This window comes from Cryptotermes secundus, unplaced genomic scaffold (assembly GCF_002891405.2).
Source record: "Cryptotermes secundus unplaced genomic scaffold, Csec_1.0 scaffold1406, whole genome shotgun sequence".
NCBI classification, from domain to species: domain Eukaryota; kingdom Metazoa; phylum Arthropoda; class Insecta; order Blattodea; family Kalotermitidae; genus Cryptotermes; species Cryptotermes secundus.
In genome coordinates this window covers 185,477-198,114 of record NW_019721015.1, presented here as the reverse complement: position 1 = coordinate 198,114, position 12,638 = coordinate 185,477, and the positions used below count along the sequence as shown (strand labels likewise).

At 37.6% G+C, this 12,638-nt stretch overlaps 1 protein-coding gene across 2 annotated transcripts in view; it reads right to left on the bottom strand.

The window, feature by feature from the left end:
• Nucleotides 1-3,060: 3,060 nt before the first annotated feature.
• The window catches only part of LOC111875298 (peptidyl-prolyl cis-trans isomerase Pin1), a 15,806-nt gene continuing 6,228 nt past the window's right edge, over nucleotides 3,061-12,638 (bottom strand). The window contains exons 1-3 of one of the 2 annotated variants that reach the window (XM_023871422.2): nucleotides 11,943-12,039; nucleotides 7,633-7,836; nucleotides 3,061-7,397 (exon numbers count right to left, since the gene is read on the bottom strand). In XM_023871422.2, coding sequence (XP_023727190.1) covers nucleotides 7,177-7,397; nucleotides 7,633-7,836; nucleotides 11,943-12,003 — 486 coding nt within the window. In that variant the 5' untranslated portion in view covers nucleotides 12,004-12,039 and the 3' untranslated portion in view covers nucleotides 3,061-7,176. Of the gene's footprint in view, nucleotides 7,398-7,632; nucleotides 7,837-11,942; nucleotides 12,040-12,638 lie in introns of those variants that run through there. The other variant, XM_023871423.2, reaches the window with a different exon arrangement.

Here is a 12,638-nt window from a genome sequence, read left to right as displayed (position 1 = left end):
GACCCAAGAACCAAGAATGACTGTGCTGGAAAGGACCAGCAGCAAGGTGATCTCACAATCCTCTTTTTAGTTTTTCAGAATAAAGAATGTGGGTTAAAAAGAAGAGAGGAACTGAGGATTTTGCATCTAAAACCTACACCACAATACCTGCACATAACTTTTAGCAACTATAGCTACCACACATACTGGTAAAAGCAGGAAGTAAATTTCATATCTTTGAACAGCAGGAAATGGAAAAGTTATTTTCTGGTACATCACATAATTCAGAACTGCAGCATTGTCAGGTTCCATCTTCAAGCATCATGATACAAGAAAACACCTTTTGATTAGACCCACAGAAGAGGGTGGTTCGGTGCTAATTTGTATCTGGAAGACATTCATCTACTGACCTAACATTTTTCATGGCAATGCTCAAGAATACAATATCAAAATTGGGACAATAATGCATAAATAAGAAATTATGCAATGTTTTGAATTATTAAAGTGATCTCTGTTTTCTTGTCCCATCTACAGGATTATTATGAGTAAAGCAGTCCACTATTGCTTACTTCCATCCCATATTATTCTGCAATCATCTTGTTATTCACCATTTCCTGTTCATATGCAGTAGATAAATGTATTTATTTACATGAAATCTGAGGTTCTCACAACAATGAATATGAAGATAATTTTCTGTGTTGTGACACCATGTAGTCTTACATATGATACCATTCCTGTCTACACAACTACAATGTCACAACCTAAAACATAACCTTATTTATTAATGATATATTAAATGATGGTATCAGTATCTCAGAATATTTAGCATCAAGTAACATAGAATGACCAGTACAGAATGAATTCAAAAGGATGCAGAATGAAGTAGCTGTAGTCTAATCTAAGGTACAATTCAAACATTTGTCTGCAGGGACTGAGGAAAACCATAAGAACCCTGTCAGAATAGCTGCCATCCTGGCTGATATTCAAAATCTGCACCACTTAAATACAAATACAGTTCACAGAGCACCATTCATCACACAAAGAAAAATCAACAAAACACTTCCTCCTTTCAGAGATATTGGGTTTTTGGACTTTATCCATCGTCCTGGTTTTTAAGATAACTAAGAAAAACACGACGTTTCGAAAACTGGATCTGTTTCCGTCCTCATGTGAGGGAAAACACCTACGAGTATTCTGTTGGGTCCCTTAGAAAGAGCTAGCCTCAATCAGTGATCCAGTAAATTAAACCGCTGCTTCTGTACCATTAAGAAACTCCACGAGCCTTCAAGAAGTGTAAAGTCCAGAAAAGCAGGCTAAATGTGATGTGGAGGTCCAACAACAAGGCTTGGGTGACACATGACCTTTTTACTGATTGGATCAATGAAGTGTTTGGTCCTTCTGTGAAAAAATATTTGCTTGAGATGAATCTGCCACTCCATGTCTTGCTTGTTATGGACAACGCTCCTGCCCATTCTCCAGACCTATAAGATGACCTCCTTGAAGAATATAAATTCATCAAGATCCAGTTTCTGCCTCCCAACACCATTCCGTTACTCCAGCCTATGGACCAGCAGGTTATTTCTAACTGTACACTAAAGCACTCTTTGAGCGTTGTTTTGAAGTGACTGAAGGGACCAATCTCACTCTCAGAGAGTTTTGGAAATATCACTTCCACATCGCTGCCTGCCTCAAGATGATCGAAAAGGCGTGGGAAGGGGTTATCAAGAGAACCCTCACTTCTGCTTGGAAGAAGCTTTGGCTGGAGAGTGTTATCGAATGTGACTTTGAGGGGTTTGAGATGGTACCTGTGGAGCCTGTAGTCAACGAGATTGTGTCTTTGGCCAAGATCATGGGGCTGGAGGTGGATAACAATGATATCGATGAGCTTGTGGAAGAAAACAGCCAAGAGCTGACCACTGAAGAGCTTATGGAGTTGCATTGTGTTACACAGCAAGAAGTTGTGGAGGAGAGTTTGTCAGAGGAGGGGGAGGAGGTAACAGCAAAGCAACAATCTTCTGCCGCAATAAGAGAAATGCTGAAAGCATGGGAAACTGTTGCATCGTACATTGAGAAGCATCACCCTAATAAGGCCGTGGCTGTGTGCACTACAAATTTATTTAATGACAATGCTGTGTCGCATTTTCACCAAATTTTGAAGCGTCGGCAAAAACAAATGTCTCTAGACAGCTTTCTAGTAAAAAAGAATTAGATATGTATCATAAATAATAAACTAATTATTTCGATTTTTTTTTTGTTTCTTGCAAATCGAATTCACATTCCAGGTTGGGTCTTTCCACATAGAAGAAAAGATGATGATTCACGCTCCTTAACAATGTATATTTAATTTTCTTTGAATAAACGTTATACATAAAATTTTTTTAGTATTCTTTTCGGCATGGAATGCATTATCATATTTCACATTAATTTATATTGAAAAAACTGTTTTGCTTAACGAGTGTTTTGCATTACGAGTAAGATTCTGGAACGAATTATGCTCGTTAAGCGAGGTTACACTGTAGTTTTGTTTAAAGTCATTTTGAACTTGGCAGGAGGGATCTAATGGCAGACTATAATCCCCCCCCCCTTTCTAAAGGCAACAAAAATTGTCTTGAAAAATGCACACCTGTAATTCCATTCAGAAAAGGGGAAGTATGTGAGATCTGAGATTCTCACAGCAGTGACCATGAAGATGGCACGAGGTGCCATGCTGTCTGACAGATATTTTCTGATGTTTCAGAATAGCATGCTGCCTCCATCTTCAGGGTAAAAGATCAGCCAGCTGGGAGAGGTGACATCATGACTGGGGCCCAAAATTCAATCCTTTGAAGGGATCCATGTTCTTTCTGTGTCCTCTTTACTCTTACTGGTTTGCTCAGAGACTTTGTTCCAGCACTCTGAATCCCTGTGTCTGTACCACATTTTTCACACATACCTCATTCTTCTGCTCTGAAGATAGAAGCAACATGTTTTTCTGGAATGCCAATAAACATCTTCCAGATTACATGGCACCACACCTCAAGGGGGAAGTATCATTATATTTTGCTGTACTGTGATCAGGTCAGTCTTAATAAAACACTGAACAACTAAACATCTTAATCATTTTTATTTATTTACTGTAACATATAATATTTGTTAACAACTGACATTCTACACTGGTACTTCTGCAAGAAAGAAAAATAAAGCAATATAAGATATGACAACAGATATATGACAGGAATCAATGTAAATAAAGATGATTCAGTCTGATGCTCCAAGATGACTGGTTTAGGCCAATAAATTCTAGTTAACTGTTTAAGCAACACAGTTGCTGAACTACGGAGATACATTTCCAAGGTGAGATGTGAGATGTTATAAGTAATGTAAGGGTGTGCTTCTGCTTAATTAATTAAGCGCAATGCCATGAAAGTGTGTGGAGTGGTGGAGATAAGATCAGAGATTGCTTAAACTCAGCACCAGGTGAGGGTGAGTGCTTATCAACATGTCACAGTATTCCCAGTGGTCGAGCCTCCAGTACCCATTATACAGGAGGCTGGGTGGGCCTCACAGCTAGTATGGACATTAGGAAGAGGAGAAAAATGTCTTTCCCTGCCAGGCATAGAACCTTGATTGATAACTGTTCAGTCTGTAGCTTGCTGATACACTGACCCAGTTATGAGATGCAAGAAAGTTTAAAAAATTTGATGACTTCAGTATGACCACAGTCATGAAAACATTTTTCCAGGGATTCATCAAAACACTGGTTTATTGCTAAGAGTCCAAGTTACAATCTTAACAACAAAGAAATGGCAAGGCGATTACAACCTATGGGTTAATGTGCAAGCTGGAAACATTAAGATAATTTTCACACAACTGATGTCATTGACATTTGTAACTCAATGCTTTGATGAATGAAGAGCAGGAAGGTTAAGGTTGAACAATTTCCTTGCCTTCTCTTTGTTGGATGATAATATTGTGGTCATAAAGCCAAGCTTCTAGAGCTAGGAAGTACAAAGGAAGAAGACACAGGGCAGAGTAGGATGGAGTGTATTGCTATGGCTGATAAGAACTGGTGGAATGTACCAACTTTCTATGCATGGTGCAAAACACTGAGTTTATGCCTGAAGAAGTTTGTGTAATAGCTAAGTCAACACAGTGATTAAAGACAAATATCAATTTTGGAAGAGCTTTAGTGGTAATAATATGAAGAGGACAGATTAAAAACCACATTTACCATAGCTCCCCATTGTAAGTTTCCTGGTTCATTAGTATGACTGCAAATGTACTTTTAAACTTCTTTTTATGACCGTTAGTATGCCACAGGAACAAGAATTACTGTTTTGAGTAAGTATTCAGACATGGCCAAGATGACATCATGGTATGTTCTGCGCTGGCTTTCGTGATGTAGCATTGTTCTGTTCCACAGGATATTCCAAAAGTTTCAAATCATGGGAAGCAGAATCTTCTTCAAGAGAAAATTGTTACTGTATGCAGTGAGATCATACCATAAAAAATTCACATCACTCTTCTGGAATGACAAAATCATTTACACATTTGCATCGGCATGCGTAGTGTACTTACTGAGCATACTGTAACAGTTGTGTCAAAACTCCAATATCACCTATGATTCGAGGCTTATGAAGTACCTATAGAAGTAAAAGTGCCATGATCTAACATGAGAGCTGATATTTCATAGCAGTGAATATTAAGATTATGGTCTTCTCGGATATGATACCAGGTAGTTTGGTAGAAACGCACTGACATACCAGAGGAACCTACTACTTCAATCTTCAGGACCCTAAAGATGAGAACAAAAATGTCTGTACCCTTCTACTGAATTACACTGTGTCACAGGCCAGAAGAGAGTAATCTAATATCTAAAAAAAACATAAAACAGTGTCACACATTACTGCCATGTACATTAATGGCAACATTCTCGTATAACTAAAAACTTAGTTTTGAGATCATTACTTATGAGTTTACATTATTCTTTTTAATAATTCTTTGCAAGAAGAGTACAAAAAAGAGCTCATAACAGGGTGGCCACATTTATTTGTGTATTCATAGATTCCTTACTCCTCAAAAAGCATAGAACAGTTTCTATTAAAATTATGTATCACAGTCTACATTAAATATATTAAATTGGTTCAGTCTAGTGACACATAATATCTGCACCATATGAAACAGAATTCCATCACATTTTAAAAAATGTTCAAGATAGTTCAATAAACATCCAATTCAATGCTTGAGATACTCGTATACATTACATTCAACCCAACATGTTTAAAACATCATGACACATCATCAGGGGCTACTGAAGTTTACATTTTCATATTTCATAAACTTTAGTAACCTACTCTATTGTACGTGTCCCTAATGATAAGTCACATGAATTCAGAACATACTGGCTTGTTAGTAACAATCTCTATCAATGTAAGGGATAGTTACTGAGCTGTCGTGTATGAATTCTGCTGTGAATATTGCAAAAATGGCACCACCTTTGAAAAGAAAGAATATGTAATAAAATATAAACCATGCTAAGATCTGTAACTTACTATTTATTTCAGAATTATGAAGTATGTTAATATTTAGACAAATGGAAAGGAAAATATTCTATATGTTTATCAGTGTGTGTGATATCCATACTCCTGTCACCAGTACAATTTAGGGCAGTGCAATATAGGATGTGTCCTGATGAGTGACTCTGCCAGTAGCAGATTCATATCTTAAACAAACGAACATCAAGACCAGAGAAGAACACAAAATTGCTAACAATTCTACTGAAAAAAAATACAACTTTTCTCCATAGTTTAAATTAAATATCAAACTGTGAAAGTCTTCAACAGCTGCCTTCCAAATAATGATAACTATAGATATAAATGGATGTTGGGAGAAATGTTTTGAAGCTCTTGTGCACAGGGTTAACCATATGATTCAGCAGTGACACAGAGGGCCAGCAAGAAGCAGAGGAGTGATGACTCATATTCTGCATTATGACACTGTGTAATCTGGTAGGTGGTTATCAGTGTTTTGGAGAAATACAGTGCCTTCATGAAGCTCAAAGGTTCTGCACATGAAACCAGAAGGAAAACGCCCAAAAGGAACATGATGATCAAGACGGAAACATCAGGTTAGGAAAGATGTCACACAGAATAAAGGAACATGGGAAGAGACTGACATGGAGAAGTGTGTGGAAGACAGAAACAGATGGACAGGCTTGGCTGTTAGATGACCTATGTAAGATCAGAAACGTCAGAGGAAAGAGAAGATAGTTGTCTTCGTATTCAGGGTTGAAGTCAGTTGATTTGGGACATAAACAGGTAATACAAGGCAGATGGGGGTATGAGTCACAGATGATTATATCTTCAGTGCCTGCTGTCCTGGACTTATTTGCCTTTTCTTGGCCCATGTTCCCACTGGTCCCCTCATGACCCAGTTTTCTCTTCCTTAAGCCCAGTTCTGATTGGCTACTCCTATTCTCCAGGAACCATTCCCCCAACAAAATGGGGCATGCAACACTGTACTTAAAATCTCACAGCACAAAAAGTTTGTCTTGGCACTAACTCCACAGGTATCTAAGTGAGCTTTCAAAGAATATAAATATCACTCTTTCAATGACACATACAATGCTTATTATTGTATTTATCCTACTTAGAATGACCTAACTGTCTTACAGGTTACTGAAGTCAGAATTGTCAACTTAAAGATCCTAATAATTTCAGAATAAAATGACATTCTCTCTGTCTTATGCCTATTAAACGATAATTATCCAGTACTTCTCTGGAATTTGTATCACCTGCATATCTAAAATCCTGCTGCAGTCATAACAATTTAAATACATAATGAAGATCTCTTAAAGTAGTTTTCCATTCATGTCCTTGGCTTTAACTCTGTATTACAAAACATTAAACATAAATTGGAAGAGATATGCTAACTGGCATGCAGGACTTGGCCGTGGCTTATTAGCTTGAAATAAACCTAGTTGCTTGAGTCCTGTGCCCTGCGTGATGTGGGGTAAAGAAACAAAACACTCTTGTTACAGTAATACATTAACTTAATATAAAATAGTCTCTCGTAACTCAGATACATCTGAGAAATTAACAGAACAACACAATCAATTGAGCTGAAGTTTGGAAGAAATACAGTGTGGTCCTGACTGCTGGAATGAAACAGTGGTATTGTACAGTCACAATGGACCCCACTGGCTTTACGAATGGCAAGTTAAGCAGTACGCAGAATGATGTGAACCCCAGAGTCAGTCGTCACTGGCTCACTGAGTTCCCCAACTTTTAGAGCAAATGCTGCTTGCTCAAATGGCCTCTGCATGGCACCTCGTCCAAATGGACCAAGGTCTCCACCTCGACGAGCAGAACTGCAGTCTGAGAACTTCTGTGCCAATTCAGCAAAGGAAGCCCGGCCAGAAACAATCTGCTCTCGATAAGCTGGGGGTTTAAGATACATACATCACATATAAGCAACATTCTTCCACGTACATTCCACAATTCTTCTTAAAATAAAGGAGAAAAATAATACCATTTCTATTACATTTTTGTACAAATAACAGGTATTCTCCTCATGTTTGTGAAAACATCAACAAACATTACACACATCACATACTGCAAACCTGTTTAAGAAGGCAACTTGTTTACAACAGAGTATATGCACTAGGTGACTTACATTTCACTAGATCCAAAGCTTCTTCTTTGGTGCGTGTTATTTCATCTTCTCGCCAAGATGACGGCCGTCGAGAGTTCTGATGCTTCACCAACAGATGGCTACACTGGACCTGGTCTGGTCCACTACTTGACACAGGTTCAGCTGGCTTCTCTGGACGATCCCACTGGCTCTCCTTTGTGTACACATTGAGATAGTAGTGCTGACCTACATGCAGAGCAAACACAGTCTTAATAATGTTTCCAATCTTTGAGGAAAATTCTAAACTTGAAGCAGAATCTCATACCAAGAAGCTTAGATAGAATTTGAAATCAATAATAGTGTGACATGAAGCCTGAAAGCTGGAATAATGGAGCCAGAGTGGAAGTCCATTGTCAGGCAACAGTTCGCCAAATGCATGTTCCCGCAGCAACAAACAGAGTGAAAGTCCATTGCTATCCAATGGCTTGCCAAAACACGTTTCCACGACAATGAATAATAACAGAATAATACATGTACTTTTCTCTGGTCGATTTGCCCCAGGTTATAAAAGAGAGTTCATTCATGAAATGATTCAGAAGGTAGTTCAATAGTTGAGTGTTCATAAAGCCTCATTTCACCTCTTCCCCCCTTCGAACCTACCATTTGACCAATATCACTTGACAACTCCTGAATTTCACCTACCCAGACTCACACAGTGTAAGCAAAAATCTTTTCCTCACCTCCCTTCCTATCCAAGTGATGGTTAGATCTCTTTTATCATTTCTCTTCCTAACTCCCTCTAGCAATAAAAATAAAAACAAATACAAATACCACCACCAACAAAGTAAAATGAGGACCACCTTGCATAATCACATGATAATTAAGAATCTTTTTCAGCACATCATTCCTAATCAAGTGACTGAAACAGATATCTCTCAACATCTCTTCCCAGCACCACTAATTGGCAGATTCTTACTCTCACTATTATTATTTCATGTGGGTAACTTGGAAAATTTCAGACAAATTCAGATATACACAAAAGAAATATGTGAGACAGACATTATCTCCATATGCCAACCACTAACTATCTAATGAAGGATCTTCATTATTTGCATCCTGCTGTGTATCATGATTGGACCCAGTCCACACTGTAACCAGGAACAGAAACAACAAAAACATCCACACAAAAAGGAATACACAGTGCACCCTAAAGGGGCGGAGCGGGGGGAACAAAAATCACAGCAACATACCAAAGAAGACAACTGAGAACATACTAAAAACTAATAGCATTATCCTGAATAGCATCTATATATAACATACAGAATAACAATGAACACCAGGCATAGGACAACCTACAATGCAAGACATAAACCCAAAAACAATGGAGAATTTTACACTCAGCGACAAGAGAATTTTATATATTTTTAAATTTTGAAAATTAGAAAAATTCTTGCAACATTGTGACACTTGCATGTGTTACATAATTGTGACGAGTAGCACTAATATGGATCCATATTAGGCCATTTCAATAACAAGAGATGTATTTGATGAGACTGCCTGAAGATGGACCCAAATGGGGACAAGTAGCAACTTCCCCCCCCCCCAAAAAACAATGTGAGCAATTTGATTGGTTCATTTTTACTGCTGTGTTGATAACCATATACCACCAACGACTAATGAACAAACTAATTCCATGGAGCTGAGTCCTTCTTGAGAAGATGCCAGTTGTTAAGCCTCTCAAGGTTTTCTCAATAATTTATTCAACCCAAAGGTTTATTACCATAATCACAAGAGCCCTCCACTGGTCCATATGCTGAACCAGATCCATCCAGTCCATACTACCTCGTGCTATTTCTCTGAGATCCATTTTAATATTATCTTCCCACCTACATCTAGTTCTTCCTAGTGGTCTCTTTCTTTCTGGCTTTCTTACCAAACCCCTTATGCATTCCTCTTCTCCCCATGCATGTTACATGCCCTGTCCATCTTACCCTCCTTTACTTGAATTCTAATTATATTTCACAAAGAGTACAAGTTATGAAGCTTCTCATTATGCAACTTCTGATGACCTATTATTTCAGGCCCCCCCCTCAGTCCAAACATTCTCCTCAGTGCTCTGTTCTCAGACACCTTCAGTTTATATTTCTCCATTAATGTCAGAAACCAAATTTCATACCCATACAAAACTACAGGCAAAATTATAATTTTATATATTTTTAACTTCTATATATTTAAACAGCAGATCAGAAGACAAACCCTTCTAAACTAAATCACAAGTGAATCAAATTCTGATCCGTTTCTGTTATTCCAAAATATTTGAACTGTGCCACACTTTTTTCAAGGGCTCTATCAGCTATCTTTATATTTCTTCCCCCAATCCTAGTAGTGAGACATTAACATATACTTTTTTTTTGTTTACTTTTAGACCAACCTCCTTACTAGAGTCAATTAAAGTTTCTGTGTTTTTCTTTATGGTACCTCTGTTACCTCCCAGTAGATTCACATTATCAGCATAGGCCAGCAGCTGATGTGCCCCATTTAATTTTAGTCCCACCTGGTTTTCCTGGACCTTCTTTATGGTATATTCTAAAGCAGCGTTGAAATCAATGGCAATAAAGCACATCATTGTTTTAGACCATTTTACATAGGAAATGTATCACACAAATGTTTACCTATAAATCTCATTTAATTACATTTCAATCAGCGTAATTAGTTTCATGGGTACCCCAAACTCTATGAGAATATTGTGCAATACCTCCTTCCTAACTGAAACATAAAGGTTTTCTTGAAGTCTATCAATAGCTGATGTACTGTCTCATTGCACTCACATTTTCCTCCAGTATCTGACACATGCAAAAAATTTTATCAGTACTTTCAAGTTGATAACAGTGATATTCCTCAATAATTACTAGTGTTTCACTGCCCTTCTTGTAAATTGGAAAAATAATGTACTCCTGCTACTGATCAGGAAATCCTTGCTTGTTCCTAATAGAATTAATAAATTTATGGATTTCAGATTGTAATGTCGCATCTCTTGCTTGAATTGGTTCTGCTATAATTTGATCACTATTTGGTGATTTTTTGTTTTTCACTTTTGCAATAGCATCTTCATCCTCAAAAGGAATTGCTCAATTGTATGTATTTCAATCTACCCAACATCACTCACCCTATGAACAATCAATATCTGAGAAAAGCAGTTCTTCCACCTATCCAAAATACTGCGGGAATCTTCAAGTACATCACCATTCTCATCCTTTACTAAGTTAGTTGTAGGTTGATAACCCTTCTTAAATTGATTTATTCTTCTACATAGGTCTCTAATGTTCTTGTTTTTATTATGGGTTGCAAGCTCATTAATTTTATCTTTCAGATAGTCCCTCTTCTAGTTCCTGAAATGTCTGCTAGCTTTACATCTTACATTCTATTCCCATTTATTTGGCTTTGATCCTGTAAAGACTGCAATCTGACTTGTCTCCTATGACCTAATAGTTTTGAACATCCTTCAACAAACCATGGCTTATTCAGCTTCAATTCATAATAACCTAAACTCTCTTTGGTTGAGCTCTTGATATTCTCTCTAATAGTTCCTCAAGATTTACTCATGTCCACACTATCATCTACATTTTCCAAAGCTGCAAACCTATTTCAGATTTCAACTCATTACTGTTCTTTACTCTCTGCCTCATTTAGTTTCTTGAGACTGAACCTCTCTATATCAAATGTTTGCATTGTTAGTTTCCTTATTGCCAGTTTCTCTCTAATGTTTGCCAGGACCAGGGAGTGGTCAGTATCAGTCTGTTCCCCTGAAAGATTGGGCAAGTACATTTGAATGCAGTTCTCTATCTGTCAAAATATGGTCAATTTGATTGTCTCTCCATCAGACGTCCAAGTAAATGTGTGACTATTACAACGTGGGAACATTCTGACAATTGGATTTTTTGATGTGGCAGAATTTACTACCCTTCCTCCATTTTCTTTAATAATTTCACATAAACTCTTGATTCCAATTGTTGGTTTAAAATATCTTCTCTGCATACTTTGTCACTGAAATTTTCTAACAAAATTTTAATGTGGTATTTTAGGAATTTATCAAATACACTTTCTAGTTCCCCACAGAAGCTGACCTTCAAATCATCACTTTTTATCCTGTTGGTGCATTAACATTTAGAACAATCATATCAAACCAGCAACCTCTTAGTATTTAGAACAACATATTACTAACAAACTCTAGCCTCTTAACCGATTCTCTTATGCGCGCACGCACACACGCACGGGCGTGCGTGCACACACACACAAAACTGTACCTAATTCATGATTCTCATTCCCCTATATATACAATAATGCATATTCACCTGCTGGTTCAGTGCCAACCCTGTCCCCTCTGATCTCTTGCACTCCCACTATCATCATCATCAGTAATCTGTCAAGACGACAGGTCCACAGTCTCTTCCAAAACAATTCCTCCACTTAATGCGATCTAGAGCTTTCTCCTTCAAATGAGAATATACTCTTCTGTCCCCAAGGTCATGCAGCATCTTCTTACGTCTTCTTCCTCATCTTCTGGTCACTTCTATCTGCCCCTCTATCTTTCCTTTAGTAACTTCTTTTAGAAGGCAGTTACTGCGTAAGCTATGACCAATCCAATTAGCCTTCCATTTCTTATTTCGTGTAGGATATTCCTCTGCTGACTGACTCTAATTAACACTTCTTCATTTCTCACATAATCGGTCCAACTGATCTTCTCCATCCTTCTCCAACACCACATTTCAAAACTTTCCAGATGTTTCTGATCTATTGCTCTAAGTGTCCATGTTTCAGCCCCATACAGAGCTATGCTCCAAATGTAGCATTTCACTAGTTTCTTCCTCAAATTTAAGTCCAATTTGCTGGTAAAAAGATTCTTCTTCTTAAATGCAGCTTTTGCCATGGCAATCCTGGATTTAATTTCACAAGTACACCTTCCATCATCTGTTAACAAGCTACCCAAATATTTAAAACATTTCACATTCTCCACTTGTTTTTGGTCTATCTTTATTGTGACTGGGGTT